Source organism: Astatotilapia calliptera, chromosome 8, assembly GCF_964374335.1.
Source record: "Astatotilapia calliptera chromosome 8, fAstCal68.1, whole genome shotgun sequence".
NCBI lineage: Eukaryota > Metazoa > Chordata > Actinopteri > Cichliformes > Cichlidae > Astatotilapia > Astatotilapia calliptera.
In genome coordinates, this window is record NC_137429.1 from 616,737 (window position 1) to 632,391 (window position 15,655).

The 15,655-nt window shown below is 44.9% G+C and overlaps 1 protein-coding gene across 1 annotated transcript; it reads right to left on the reverse strand.

Moving 5' to 3' along the window:
• Positions 1 to 174: 174 nt before the first annotated feature.
• Positions 175 to 14,702, reverse strand: LOC113027930 (scavenger receptor cysteine-rich type 1 protein M130-like). The gene is made up of 12 exons (XM_080305730.1): positions 14,687 to 14,702; positions 14,485 to 14,631; positions 14,159 to 14,278; positions 13,699 to 13,863; positions 12,631 to 12,771; positions 11,872 to 12,336; positions 11,518 to 11,799; positions 2,172 to 2,477; positions 1,818 to 2,099; positions 1,401 to 1,736; positions 1,165 to 1,235; positions 175 to 1,052 (listed from the first exon to the last, which is right to left on the reverse strand). The coding sequence occupies exons 1-12, from the start codon at positions 14,700 to 14,702 to the stop codon at positions 999 to 1,001; spliced, it is 2,385 nt and encodes a 794-aa protein (XP_080161856.1). The 3' UTR covers positions 175 to 998.
• Positions 14,703 to 15,655: the final 953 nt, after the last annotated feature.

Sequence of the window (15,655 nt, forward strand, 5' to 3'; positions counted from 1 at the left end):
TCAGTAGGTTTAAAGCACAGCGGGTGCAGCTTGTGCACACCTGCAGGAAGTAAACGTTGGAACTCGGCCCAAACAGCTGATCAGAGTAACGCCCACATCCATCAACTTACTGTCTCATACGTTTCACTTGCATATTTGCAAGGTTAAAGCAGAGTTAACATTATACTTGGATACTTCTCCAACCTTTGGCTGTTTCTGCCTTTTGTTCTGGCGGGCTGATCCCACACTGTTTGGATCTGACTGTGAGGAGTTGTCTAGTAATGATCACCGAGCAAACTGTGTATGCTCCAACTGTACGACCAGGCCCGTGTGCAAAGATGGCTTCATTCAGCTTTTTGCTGATGAGCTTAACCAGAACACCAGGGAGTACCTGGAGAAGGGTCACCTCACACCGAGCTCATGAGGAGATGGTTACTGCAGAGCATCTCTCAGGAAACCTTCCAGCTGGAAATGTTTTATTGAGGCTGATGCTGCAAGAGCTTTGCACAACGTGCTGTGAGATGCTGATGGAGGACACTATCTTTATGACTCCTGGCTCTTGTATGGACAAGTAAAAATGACATTAATATGTAACCTACAGACAAAGCACTGTAATCAAACATGCATGCTGAAGTAGCGAGCAGAAAGTGGGACCATGTTTGGTGGATGGATCGGACAGCTCCAGGGGAACGTCTTTGCTGTCATGCTGAGAATGAACTTATTGAGCACAGTGTCCTGTGGTGAGCTCCAGCTTAAAAGGTTTAGTTCACCTGTCCAGCCCCAACACCAGCTCACACGTGCCCGACGTGCCCGATACCATCAAACGTTAAACTTTTTGTTCTTAACAATATAATATGAATACAAAACTTATAATCACAACCATCATGACACAGCATAAGCAAAAGTATAAGTGATACTGTGGTTGCAGTTCATGTTCACACGGTGGTGAAGGATGTAAACACTTCCTCCACCATGTGGAGGCGCTGCTGAGCTGCCTGCTTTTCTGGACACTGCCAGCTTTAACCATCCAGCTCCGGGTCCTCCTGTGGGCGGGGCTCCTGCCTCCCGGTGACCTGCAGAGACACAGCAGCACACAGGTGTGAGTCAGCGAGTCGCCGCTCTCTTCAAACGGGCCGAGAGCTTCGTTCCAGAGCGTCTTCTGATCAGCAGACGTGTGCACGGTACCTTATGGCTGAAACAGACGGCAGCGATGAAGAGCAGCAGGAGCAGCAGTCTGATGACAAACACTGTTGGATCTGAAGAGACACACTCAGCCGTCACATTAGATGTTAGGAGAACAACAGCTGGCATCAAACACAAACATCAGGTAGGCCCCGCCTACATCTCTGACTCCATCTGAGCCTACGTCAGGTGGGACCTGCTGCTGTTTCATACCTGAGCTCCACTCTGCTTCAGCTCACCTGAGACAGTGAGAGACAGCTGACGGCTCTCGGAGGAGAAGTTATGAGAAAACACAAAGACGTGATAAACACAGCTGTAGGTTCCTTGGTGGGCGGGCTCTGCAGCAGTGAACAGGAAGTGGGCAGAGTGATTGACAGCTGGCAGGGTGTAGTTGTTGGTGGTATTGGAGGAGGTGAAGGTGAGCTGGAAAGAGCCTCCTGGGTACTGAGGTTGGATGGAGCAGCTGATGGTGAAGCTGGAGCCTTTGAACACCCAAGAAGACTCCTGCTGCTGGACCTGGGAGTGCCCGTCATTGGACGAGAAGGACGCTGAGATGATTGGCTGAACCAGCAGGTCTGTAAACAGAGAGGTGATTGGCTGAACTTTACTCGACTCGTTCAATGTTAAACTCCGTTGGCTCACAGCAAGTCTCTTACCTGAGCAGATGAGCTCCAGGACGGTGGATGACTGGGATGATGTGGCACACTCCCTCAGTGTAGATCCAGATTTAACACAGTCAGGTTTGATCTTCCACGTTGGTCCATCCCAGGATGCATTTCTCCTTCCTGTTAAAACAGCAGAGCCACAGTCCAGCTCTCTGCAGGCTACAGCTGCATCCGTCAGGGTCCAGCCTGAGGCCTCCACAGATCTCCACAGTCTCTGTTTCACCTCCAGTGTACCTGCACAGCGACTGGCTCCTCCCACCAACCTGACAGGCTCTGACAGAAAGCGGAGAGTCATCAGTGAAAGAACAAAGTGAGTTTGAACCAAAGCTGCAGCTCCTCTTCTACCTGAGCAGGTGAGTCCAGCAGCTTTGCCAGGTGAGCAGCTGCTTCTAGCTGAGCCTGAGCTTCTACAGTCCAGGAGAGCAGACTCATGGCCTCCACACTGGAACTCTCTGCTCCACACTGGAGCCTCCACTTCTCCATAGAGCGCCCCCTGGAGGAGCGAAGGAGGCCCACAGCCAAGCTCCCTGCAGACCACCTCTGCATCCTGCAGGTCAAAGTCATCTTCACACACTGAGGACCATCTCTGGTTAGACTTCACCTGCAGTCCGCCTGAACACAGACTGGAACCGTTCAGCAGCCTGACAGAGTCTGCAGGAACAAAGACAGGAAAGGCAAGAGAAAAAGCTTAAAAAGTAATAAAACTATAAAGGTACAAGTACTACATCAACAGTGGGCCAAACTCCTTTGAGGGTGCCCAAAGAATTTCCCTCCGGGGCCAAAAAGGCCCAAACTGCTATGGGCCCCACATTTAAACTCATAGCAGTTTTCCCATTGTGGCCTCTGTCAGCCCACCCATCTTGACAGATTATCCACACACATATTTGAATCTTGAATATTTGCTGAGCTGGATCAGACGTTTCACAAATCCCTCGTAAACCCGGCTGTTAGGATCTCTCTGTTTTGGGCCTAGTGCTTTGATGTTTTGGTTACTTGCTATGTTTTTCTTTTTTTCTTTATTTACTCATAGTTTAAAATGTTGTTTCTTGTCTAGTTCTGGTCTAAGTTTATTTTGTATCCCTGCCTGTCCCTCCAGTCATGTCCCTGTGTCTTCTGTCCTAATCTTGCCCCTGTGGAAAAGTCAATCTTCATGTTTAGGTCCACACTGCCAGCCACACACTGACACACAACACCAACTTTATGCGATTGTAGGGAGAACATATTGGTTGAGGCCTCTGTCTTCAAATCCTATCTTTGAATCGTATTTCAGCTGCAACATGGAGAAGAACAGGGCCAAAAACAACCCAAAGCAACCATGTTAGAAACTTGGGGATGGACGTGTTCCAGTATCATCATCCCTTCTCTCTTACTGCTGACAGTAAAGGTATGAAGTGATGTGGTCTGGTAGATAGACTGTTACTAGGGGGGTTAGGAGGTGGGTAACTTCAGTGGTTGGTGAAGCAAAACTTGGGGACTTGATGGACATTGGAGAGGCCATGAGATGGACTTTTTGCTACGCTCAGAAATTCTGGAAAAATGCAACATGATTACTTTTTATTTAGAAACATTTTTATACAACAAAAGGAAAGAAAAAACCCAGACAAACAAAATATTATGAGGTCATTGGAAGACAAATACATGCACATACATACATAAATACTATAGTATTGTAAGTTCTATGCATTAAAGAATGCTGCCACAGTTTGTAGAGCCCAGCCATTTTCTCCGTCTCCTTCCCAAGCCCCCCTGAATTCACAGGGTAAAAGTCATACATTCCATCAATCTGATGTTTTCCACTATAGAAATAAAAAGACTTATAGTGGGAGGATCTTTACAAAGCCAGTGCGTTGTTATAGCCTTTCTCGCAGATGCCAAAAGAATTCTCAGGAGATAGACATCATCTGTAACTAAATCTTCTGCAAAACATCTCAGATACAATGATACAAATGTACAGCTCACATTAAAGCCCAGTGCTTTTGGTATTATTTTTGAAACTTCCAACCAAAAGGGTCGTATGGATGGGCAGGACCAGAATATGTGTCTGTGATCTGCCATTTCCCCACAGTTTTAATTTATATTTAGTTGTGTTGTTGTTTGCAGTGTGTTGTGTTGTTTCACTTTAAATTCGTTTCAAATGAAAAAGCTGAAAATTGAAATAGTTAAAAGTAGAGATGGACCGAGCCGATATTACGTATCGGTATCGGTCTGATACTGACCTAAATCACTGGATCGGATAGCGGAGAGAAATAAAAAATGTAATCGATCCATTAAATATCAAAACGTCCCACACGGGTAACTCTGCTCATAACCGTAGCTCGTCGCAGCAGTGTGGTCACGTGATAGAGCAGCTGTGTGTGTTTGTAGCCTCAAACCAGCATTTCATCTCCGAGGAAGTGATCCCAGAGAGAAGTAAAGCAAGTGTGCAAGTCCATCTCTGAGTGTTTGTAAAGCATTCCTGCGTTAAGCTTAAACACCGATATATGGAGCGACTGTCTCTCTCTCTCTCTCTCTCTCTCTCTCTCTCTCTCTCTCTCCTGCTGCTACTTTGATCAATGATCAGCTGATCAATGATCAGCTGATCAATGATCAGCTGATCGTCTCTCTTGTTTGTTTTTGGCCCACTTTGCACCAGAAAGAGGAAACCAGCGGCTGAACAACAGCAGCACGTTTAAGCTTGATCAGCTGTTGTTAGAATGTATTTAATATTACTTTCTACTCGAGGATCTTTTTCTACAGCTGATGGCTGTAACTGTGCAGGGGCGGATCTAGCAAAGTTTAGCCAGGGGGGCTGATAAGGCATGAACAGGGAAAAGGGGGCACAAAGACATACTTTTCTTTCTTATTCTCATTTAAAATGTCGAGCTTTTAATAAATAATTATCTGACACCCAAAGTTTTAATCTGATGTAAAATGTATAGAAGTCCATTACTGTATATAGTAACTGTTAAGTCTAATATACCCTAGTAAGCTGTAGTACTTTTTACTTTGGGAACCATCTGTGCAGTCTGCAGTTCTGTAGAAGAAAGATGTTGAATCTATTTAATTATTCTTGAAAAATAATTTATTTCTGTGCATTTTTTTCACGCTGCATCAAGTTGATTACGTCGATTAAGCACCATGAGGTGGACGGTGGGGGGGTTCACTATGTTTTTTATTTTATTTTTTTGCTGGGAGTTTGCAGCCCTGTTAGTTAGGTTGCTTAATATTTCTGCTAAGTACTCTTTAAAATACCAGAGTAGGGAGGCTGGAGCAGGTTTAAGTTTATTAGATTGATCAGTTTTGCTGAACTATGAAATATTTTGAGTGCAGTGTGTTTTTCACACACAGGTATAACAGAATAGCTTTAGTGTTGTTGTTTATTTAAACTTGAGTATGAACTTATACAAAATGCAGCCAGATATTTAAAAAACAGTTTTATTGATTAAAAAACACTATATCGGATTCATATCGGTATCAGACATAAAAAAGTGGTATCGTGCCATCTCTAGTTAAAAGTTGAAATGTAAATAGTTGGTTTTTATATTTCATAATTTATTTATTACATTTTATGTAGAGTGAATAAATAAAAGTACGGTGGCCCCTAGAGACAGAACACGTACAAACTCCAAAACACATTTCCAGCATTAACTGAACTTCCACACAGAGCTACCTAGATCACTTAAATTACACAATTGAAAGCATATGTGTATTATTTGTGTATTTATACACAAGCACTCATATATATATATTCAAATAATAAAAAAAAAATTCATTTACCTGTTACTACCACACACCAAATCGGTCGTTGGTACTTCCTGGCTTGTGTAGCCAATAGGATCCTGGAGCATTTCCGTTGTGTTTTGGAGTTTGTACGTGCTATTGGTTCAAAACTATTTCACAATTAAGTCAAGAGATGCCCTCATGCCTCAATGACATATCATGTCATTGATTAACATCATATTTCGTGCTTTATATATGCAAAAATTTTAGGCCATTAATGGAGGGTCTTGGGTCGATTTGTGGCTATTTTCAAATTTTGATTACATGCCATTTGCACAGTGTTGAATGGACTATAGCCAAATTCTCCAAAAAAAAAGTTTGATATGATTTTATTTCAAAATTCAAGTCTGACTTCCTTCAATTAGCTTCAGTGGCTAAGCTACAGACAAACTTACACTATTGTGCTTAGTGGTCGATTTGTGCCCCATTGAAACCCATTATAAACGCTATTTTTCACTGCAAATTAATTACGGTCAAAGGGATCGTTGATGTTTAGCTTTCATTTTCATTTTGCAGGACGGGCCTTAGAGTTGTAATTTTTTTATTTGTCCACCGGGTGGCGCCCTTGCTCCACATTTGACCCCGGGCTGGAAAACAGCGGGCTGCTTAAACAGACCTGCGGGAAATGAAGCCTCATTTCCGGCGTGCAGCAGCGGCTTCGCCCGCTGATCGGGCGGGACCATTTTTTGGTCCCTAGGACCGTTAGAGGGTGCTTTTTTTTTTTTTTAGTCAACAGGAAATGACGTATTTGTTGTCACGTGGTATCGAGCGTGTGTGCTGGAAAAACGGGTCCCCGGTGATCGTGCCCCGGTAATCGTCGCGACTTACCCCGGCAACATGCACTTATTTCGGCCTAGAGGAGGAGCATTTGCCGTCTGGAGACCATTTTCTGGTCCTGAAAAAAAAAACTAAAAGGCGATCGAAATGAATGTTGGTGCCAATCTTTAGTCCATCTAAAGGCCTAATTATAATAACAATTGAATATTACCTCAAATGTTTTTTTTGGAAAATATTCAAGTTTTATATTTTTTGGGGCAAAAAAAGCAGTGCGCTCATGTGACGAAACCGGGATATAAAGGGTTAAAATCCGCGAAATGTAATTAAAACTTGACATGAATATTTCAAGGAGAAGTAGGTCTAAAAGATTGGCTAATTTAAAGTGGAATAAAATATTAATATATAAATTTTTTATAGCACTTTTTTGGGCGTGGTCGATTTGTGGCTCTAAGCCCAATAGTGTATGCATTTTTCTAGGAATCATTATTAAAAATACCTTAAGGCTGGATTTGGTAGAAATGAGTTCTGTCTAAATATCAAAAATATTATCCTAATGCAGTTTTATTTTTGAGAGCTTGATAACTTACAACTGAAAAATCTGAACAGCAAACTGTTTTCTTTCTTTTAAATTCGATCCATTTTACAAAATGTAAGGTTTTTACTTTAAACGTGCTGCAGGCTTGAGGAGCAGTGCCAGGGAGGCTGGAAGGGCAGCTGAAACCCATCCAGTAATCATGCTCTAAATCTTTCAGTGACAGAACAGCTGCTGCAGCTAAGGCCCACTAGCCCCTTTCTCCCCGATCTGCCTCCCCAGGTTCTGGTGGCGGTAGGCACTGCATGCGACCCACGTAGGGCCACACAGACACAGAGACAGAAGTGTTGGAGATGTGGGCGGCTGGGACACCAGTGACGGGAGTGTCCATTGATGGAGGTGGGCTAGGCTTCCCGTATCACTGAGGCTCCAACACTCTCTCCCAGGTCCAGGAGGAACAATGTTCCAGACATGGGCTGCATGAAGACCATGGTCCACCAAACCCTGGGTTAACCAGGAACCTTGCTGGAGGTAGAATGGGTGGAGGTCAGATATGTGCATGGGGATGTTCAGAAATATGTCATAGTGCTGCTGCAGATAAAGTTTAAGGGCAAAACACATGTAAAGGCTGCAGTTAGCTCACGCCTGTCGTATCTCTTAATTCTGGGGACAGATTGGCTGGGGTTTAATAACATTTTGGGACAGTGTGTGGGGGAAGCACTCACCTTGTGCGGTGTGTAGTGTCTGTGCTGGACTCAGTGGTGACTCTGGGTTGGAGGAGATGGCAGGGGCTTCTCGTGAGGCCCCACCGGCTCCCATTAATTGTCACTACCATTAATGGGGGTCCCATTTGAGTGCATTGGGATGGACCTTATTGGGCAATTTCGATGGTGCATGCGGATATCACTTTGTATTAGTTCTGGTCAATTATGCAACTCTATATCTGAAGCAGTGCTGCTGTACACCATTTCTGCAAAGCGTGTAGCACAGGCACTGTTTCAGGTGATCTCCTGAGTCGGCATTGTGAAAGAGATACTGACTGACCAGGGTACATCGTCTCATGCACTTAAAGAATTGTACGAATTACTGGGCATTTCATCTGTTCAGACCAGTGTCTACCACCCTCAGACTGATGGAGTGACAGGTGGAGCGGCTGAATAAGTCTTTAAAATCCATGATTCGTAAGTCCATTCACAAGGATGAACACAATCAGGATCTCTGGTTAGACCCTCTATTGTTTGCAGCATGGGAGGTGCCCCAGACCTCCTCTGGGTTTTCTCTAATTTGAAATGGCCGGAAGCCACGGGGCTTATTGGACCTGACTGAAGAAAACTGGGAAGGTTATCACAAAAAAATTTGCTCCCGGTCCAGGAATGCCAGCAGTGCCTGTAGAACAGAGTGGCCAGACTCAAGCAATTTTCACCCAGAGATAAAGTGCTTGTAAAATGGTAAATGGCCTGTATTTATATAGCGCTTTACTAGTCCCTAAGGACCCCAAAGCGCTTTACATATCCAGTCATCCACACATTCACACACTGGTGATGGCAGCTACATTGTAGCCACAGCCACCCTGGGGCGCACTGACAGAGGCGAGGCTGCCGAACACTGGCGCCACCGGGCCCTCTGACCACCACCAGTAGGCAACGGGTGAAGTGTCTTACCCAAGGACACAACGACCGAGACTGTCCAAGCCGGGGCTCGAACCGGCAACCTTCCGATTACAAGGCGAACTCCCAACTCTTGAGCCACGATCGCCCTTCTTCTAGCTCAAGGTTACTCGCCAAGTGTTAAGGAGCCTCTGTGGTTACACAGCGAGTCGGTGATGTTGACTATGTGGGTGATTGTTATTACCATCTCACACAGCCCAAGGGAGCAGATGTTGCTGTAGAGCAGCAGCGGTTTGCAGATGTGTCATCTTTCCATTTGGCTTGTTCGGAACCACAACAACTTTCCAGCGCTTCACTGAGCTCTTTGCACCCCTTTAAATTCAAGGTGGTCCATAGGCCAAGCTGGTAGTAGCGGATTTTCTCTCCCACTCGCTGGGGTGCTCCCTGGCCTCAGTTGGACGGCGGGGGTGTGTGGCGGAGGTTTGGTCTACGGGTCCGTTGGAGGGAAGGATGGTGCAGCATGCTTGAGGGGTAGTGCCACAGAGGCTGGCAGGACACCTGAAACCCATCCAGTAATCATGCTCCAAGCAGAGTGGAGACAGCTGGAAATCTGTCTGGTCGTGGACTGAAACGACAGAGCTGAAACTAAACTCTTGTTGTAAACAAGACCTGGGGCTTCCATACAGCACCTGCATGTGGATCAACAGCTTCCTCTCAGGCCATAGACAGAGAGTCAGAGTTGGCCATCACACATCCTCAGCCCTGAGCCTCAGCACTGGCTCACCCCAGGGCTGTGTGCTCAGTCCACTGCTCTACACATGACTGCACTCATGTCCACCACAGCAACATCTTTGTGAAATTTGCAGACGACACCACCGTGGTGGGGCTCATTTCCAGGGGTGACGAATCTTACAGAGACGAGGTGGAGCAGCTGACGTCATGGTGTAAGGCCAATAACCTCCTCAACACTTCAAAAACCAAAGAACTCATAATAGACTTCAGAAGGAAAAAGGCAGAGCTCTCACCACTATTCATTAACGGGGACTGTGTAGGAAGGGTGCCAAGCTTCCGCTTCCTGGGAGTCAACATAGAGGAGAACCTTTCCTGGAGTGCGAACACCTCCGAGCTGCTGAAATGGGCCCAACAGAGACTTCCTGAGAATTCTCAGGAGGGATAACATCACTCTGGAGCTGTGTCCCAAAACGTAGGCTGCATCCTTCGGAGGACCCGGCCTTCGCGGTCGACGTGGGCCGGGTCCTTCGAAGACTGAGAAGGCCGGAAGTGCGAGGCTGTGAAATGGGACGGTCTAGCCTTGAGATTTGTGTCACCGCTGTGTCGGTGGAGTTTAATAAACTCGCCGTCTGCTCCTTGCTGTCTAAAATATAACAGGACACGGGCGTGAATTCTCGACCGTCTCACACTTTGACGTTTGACGTTTATTCAGCTGTGTGAAAATCCCGGAGGAACCCACCCGAGGGATTAATAAGGTTTTATTTAATCTAATAACTTTGATCTCAGCCAAACCGATTTACTCAGGAACAAATAAAACACAGAAAAAAGCCAAACAATTACATTTTTAAGTTATTCGAGTGACTTATATCATGTTTAACCTGAGTAGTGAAAGACAGCGGGGGTCTGAAAACGATGAAGCTGGGAGTCCGCTGCTCTCGCCGGCTCGAGTGACCATTGAACCCCCCGGTCAGCTATCGAGCTGGTGGGTAACAGGCGTCTCCGAAACAGTTGGTGCACTTTTGCAAATATGCGACGTCTTGATAAACCGAGCCGATATTTGAAGTTTACACAGCTACTTTCTCACCTGAAAATATGTTAAAAGTTTACTTTGTGACCCAGAAAGAGTAATAAGAGTAATTTTAAAACTTAGTAGCGGCCGCCATTGTTGAAAACTGAAATTGGCTGGGCCGCGCTATGAATTCTGGGATATGGTGGGCCATGAAGGACACACCTGACCCATCCTTCAAATTCGGGGGAATGAAGGACGCATTCTTCTACAGAGCCACCACTGAGAGTGTACTAACCTATTGCATATGCATCTGGTACACTAGCTGCACAGGGGTTCAGAGGAAAGCACTCCAGGGGGTCATTAACACCGCCCAAAAGATCACTGGCTGCCCCCTCCCCACACTGGAAGATCTACACAACAGCCGCTGTCTTAAAAATGCCCAAAACATCATAGAAGATTCCTCACATCCTGGGCACTCCCTGTTTAAACTGTTGCCCTCAGGCAGACGGTACAGAGCAATCAGTGTAAGGACTAATAGACTCAAACAGCTTTTATCCAACTGCAGTAACACGTCTGAATGCTGCTACAAAAAAAATGCCAATCATGCCACTCTTGTATTAATCTATGCGCTGACCGAAGCATGTATGTGAATGTTTGTTGATGTCTCTTATTAGCACTTTAAGTATTCTATTTATTTTATTTATTGAGTTTTATTGTTTTATTTATATTTTAATTATATTTTGATATCGTTAGGGATGATGCAGTGATCGGGGACCATTTTTAATTTCGTTGCACCTGTGACGATGACAATAAAGATTCTGATTCTAAGCAAAAGCATCAGAAACACACTGAATGCCGAAGGTCGTGATTGGCGTTCACACTGAACTGCTAAACTGGAAACATTTTATGTTGTTTAGATGAATAATTTGTTCAGTGAGTTTTATTTCATTTTATGAGTTTTAAAATTGTTTCCACAGCATCAGCATTTAAAGAATTAACTTAAATAAGCAATGAAACCATGAAAAACACTCAAAACTTTCATGTTTCATTATACAGCTTCAACTGCAATTGAATTATACTTTACACACAAACCAAAAAGGCCTTCTAAACACAATCAGCTCAACAATGCTGGACTCAGGACCGTCAGATTACAGTGTCGCTACCAAACGAGGAGACCATGAACACGTCCAGTGAACTTCTACCACAGTCACTGTCACAGAGGAGACGGGTAACGAGAAACTTCACCGTCCTAGATGATGTCTCTGACAGACTTACCTGAACAGGTGATATCCAGGGTGGAGGAAGAGCGATCTGCTGATGCGCACTCTTTCAGAGCGTATCCAGCCTGAACACAGTGTGACTCCATCCACCACACCGATCTCTGTGAAGAACTCTGAGTATTTCCTACAGAAACAGCAGAACCACAGTTCATCTGTCCACAGACAGCAGCTGCATCCTTCAGGTTCCAGATATCCATCGCCACTGGTCTCCACTCTCCTCGTCTCACCTCCAGTGTACCTGCACAGCGACTGGCTCCTCCCACCAACCTGACAGGCTCTGACAGAAAGCGGAGAGTCATCAGTGAAAGAACAAAGTGAGTTTGAACCAAAGCTGCAGCTCCTCTTCTACCTGAGCAGGTGAGTCCAGCAGCTTTGCCAGGTGAGCAGCTGCTTCTAGCTGAGCCTGAGCTTCTACAGTCCAGGAGAGCAGACTCATGGCCTCCACACTGGAACTCTCTGCTCCACACTGGAGCCTCCGCTTCTCCATAGAGCGCCCCCTGGAGGAGCGAAGGAGGCCCACAGCCAAGCTCCCTGCAGACCACCTCTGCATCCTGCAGGTCAAAGTCATCTTCACACACTGAGGACCATCTCTGGTTAGACTTCACCTGCAGTCCGCCTGAACACAGACTGGAACCATTCAGCAGCCTGACAGAGTCTGCAGAGATCAGAGAAATCAAACAGCGGTCCAATAAAACACTGAAACAAAGTAAATGTTTCTTTTGTAGCACAGTCTTGGGAACATGCAAAAGGACCCCATGGTGCAGTTTCACTGTGAAAAAAAGGAGGCTGTACACCCTTAAAGTCAGGCGGTTACCTTATGCACATTTCCTTCTTTTCTCAAATTTAAAGAAGCTGATGGTTTCCTGTTCCTGGTTCTGCTGTGAGTTAGTTAGCAGTCAGTCACACCTGCCCATGACTAGTAACAGAAAAAAATAGCTACTGGAAACTCAGCCTAGAGCTTTTTGGCTGGATCACACTGATGCCAATGTTGCCTTCAAATGCATGGATCCACATACTTGTCCCATTGCCTCGCCCTGTTTAGACTAATGCTAACATCAGTATCATTCGAACATGCACCGTTGTAATGGAGGAATGTTTTTTTACTTACCTAGACTTTTAACACTTTTAAAGACGTTGATAATGAGTTCGACGACAATGTCCTGGAGACTGTCAAAATCTTTGACTATGTAAATTTTATTGTGATCAGAGTTGATCAACTTCAGTTGAGTCACATTGACTTTTGCAACACCTGAAAGACAAAAGTGTCAGTACTGCTGCTTAACATGTGAGCTACATGGCTTTGTCATATTTGGAACCCGTGTCCTGCAGACAGGTTGGACTCAGTTCTACTCTGGGCAGGGGTTCGTATGCTTGCATTGTTAGAGTAGAAAAATTGTGGTTTATAGAATTGTTGTTTTATTTTAATGTATACATAATGCGAATGTGCTCATAAACAGGTCGGCGCTCTGTGTTTTGAGGCTTGAGAGCTTCATTCAGCGCTATTGTCTGGATTTGAAATATTGCAGGAAGACATAGAGTGAAGGAGGGTTTTTGCAGCATGCTTACATACACATGATACTGGTTAGAATAGTCTCTGGGTCAGGAAGTCCAAACGAGGCCCTGAACTGGGCCTTAGAATCAGCAGAAGAATAATGGATAATATTAGATAATCAAGGCTATGCAGGGTGTGTGTTGTGTCTGTCTTTCTGATTCCAGGAGAAGCAGACACAAGGCGAGGTCAGAAGGAAGGACTGAACCGGGGAGGACTGCCCACAGTCACAGTTACTGTCACAGTATATAAGCTGTGCAGCCCGTGTCAGGGTTGTCTTTGGTGTGAGGCAGCCTGTTGTAGCACGCTGGGCTCCGGCACTGTGAACTTGTAATTCCAACAGCTGAAGCAAATTAAATCTTACTGTTTGGAACAGTTTCAGGTAAGTTTTTAAAGGTTTTTAGGATTAAAATAGGCTTTGCTCAAGGTTTCAGGCAGGGTTCATGACCCTGTTTGGGACTGGTTTTGGGACTGGGAAATAAGCTGGTAGAGGGGGCCGCCCATCAAGATGTTACTGAAGTTTAGACTTTCAGATTTAGTTAAAGGGGTTTAAACCATTTTTTTCATTAACTGTTTTTAGAACACTTTTTAATGGTTAAGACTTAATAGAAAAATGAAATTATTCACCAATAACAAAGACTTCAATGCCGCTGTCTTTCAAATTCTTTGAGGGAAGTTCTATGTCATCATAAGACGCCCCGTCTGTGATCAGAACAGCAATCTTTTTGGAGTCTGGATGCATTCCCACATTGGGTTTGAACTGGTTACGGAGGATGTGTGTCAGAGCTTTTCCTGTGACGCGAAAGAGGAAACAAGAAGTGGAGAGTGATAAAGCACGATCAATACAAACCCCAAGATGCATTTCAACAGGAACCCATCGGAGCTTTGGTAGTGTGTGAGTGATGTGTCCCTTCAGATTATCCTGATGTAATTGCGTTGGATTCCATTTAAAAACAGTCAGAATGCAAAAACTACTTTGATCGTCATTTTCATTCAACCGTATACAGAAATAAAATACATTTGGCTCCCATGTCTTGGATCCCATTTCCCAGATGGTGAGAACCTGGGTCATAAGCTGCTTGCTCACCTGTGTAAGTGCTTCCACGCGCTTTTTCTAGGTCTTCTATGGCCGTCAGCAGGGATTGTTTGGTCTGGTGGGTGTTCAGGTGCCACACAGTCTTTGGTGTGGTGCTGAACAAAGTCAGACCTGCAGAAAACACCCAGCAGAGCATTCTGTTCATAATACAAACTATTTATGTTAAAAACATCACTAAAAACACATTACTGTTAACAAGCTACATGTATACATGGTATACATGTATTTGAATATTTCCCCAAGCTTTAAGTCCTTTAAATGAAACAGTATCATTACTAACAGTCAGCTAGTAATAAGAGCATAAATAACAATATTACCGATCTGGACTCGGTCCAGACCGATGTCGAGGTTGTTGACAAAGTGCCTGAGAAACAAGCAAATGATTCTGAAGTCCTGAGCAGTGATGCTCCCAGACTCATCCACCAGTATCACGAGGTCAGCTTTGGCTGCTTCACACGGAGCATCTTCATAAAAAAACAGAACTGTGAGAAAACTCCTGACAGATCAGCACGTTCTCACTCCCAAAGTGTAACATGTTACGCTTGGTGACAGATCTTCAGTATGTTCCGCTTTCGGCCACCCAACATCTAACACGATGGTGGTTCAGGTTAGGGTTAGGGCTCTAATACACGGCTGGAACGTCCATTACCCCCGGGAGCGTCGATCTATTGGAGTCCATCCACAGCCTGGCGCGTATCATAGGAAAGTGGAAGGCGTTCCATTAATATACCACAGTAGGATCCCCAAAGCAGTGTTTGGATACTTGCTTATATCTTTGAAATGTTTTTGTATTTAGCGCAGCACTGTGGTGGATTCTGTCTCAACAGATCTGAAAGGTTAAAGGTCTAAACTGGTTCAAGCTGTTTAAGGTTACTGTGTTTGCTGAGGAGTCAGTCATTTCTGTGGTGTGTCCCTCTGCTTTTCTGTTCAGCCTCATAAAACTGCTTCACTATAATATGAAGATAACTCGATTTACAGGAGCCCTCTGAAAGAGTCACAGCGCTGTATTATCAGAGTAATTATCACTAAAATCTAAACTCTGGGATTGTTACTGTGACTGCATTGTCATTTTGTCATTTTGGATCATGTTCCATGTTGTTTAGTTTATGAGGCTGCCCAGTCTCCCATCAATGGCACAAACTGCATCAGGCTCAGGAATTTATAGGATTTAATGGTTTCTGTCAGGAAATGTTCCCAGTATGAAATGTTTGACATCAACAGATTTCCATACCAGACTGGTCGGGAATGCAACGGATAGGCTGAGACGAGGTCAGGTGATGCCCTGTGGTAACCAAGAGAAGAACAAGAAAAAGGTGTTGAACAGTAACAGCTGTGTGTGCGTCTGTGTGTGCGCGTGTCTGTGTGTGTCTGTGTGTGTGTGCGCGTGTCTGTGTGTGCGTGCGCGTGTGTGTGTCTGTGTGTTTGTGTGTGTCTGTGTCTGTGCGTGTGTCTGTGAGTGTGTGTGTGTGTATAAAGAGTAAAACCAGG

Coding starts and splice junctions, on each gene's coding strand:
- LOC113027930 (XM_080305730.1), bottom strand. Junction 13,864..14,158: donor GCGTGGAAGCACTTACACAG/GTGAGCAAGCAG, acceptor TTCGCGTCACAG/GAAAAGCTCTGACACACATC. Junction 12,337..12,630: donor TAAAAGTGTTAAAAGTCTAG/GTAAGTAAAAAA, acceptor AATGTGCATAAG/GTAACCGCCTGACTTTAAGG.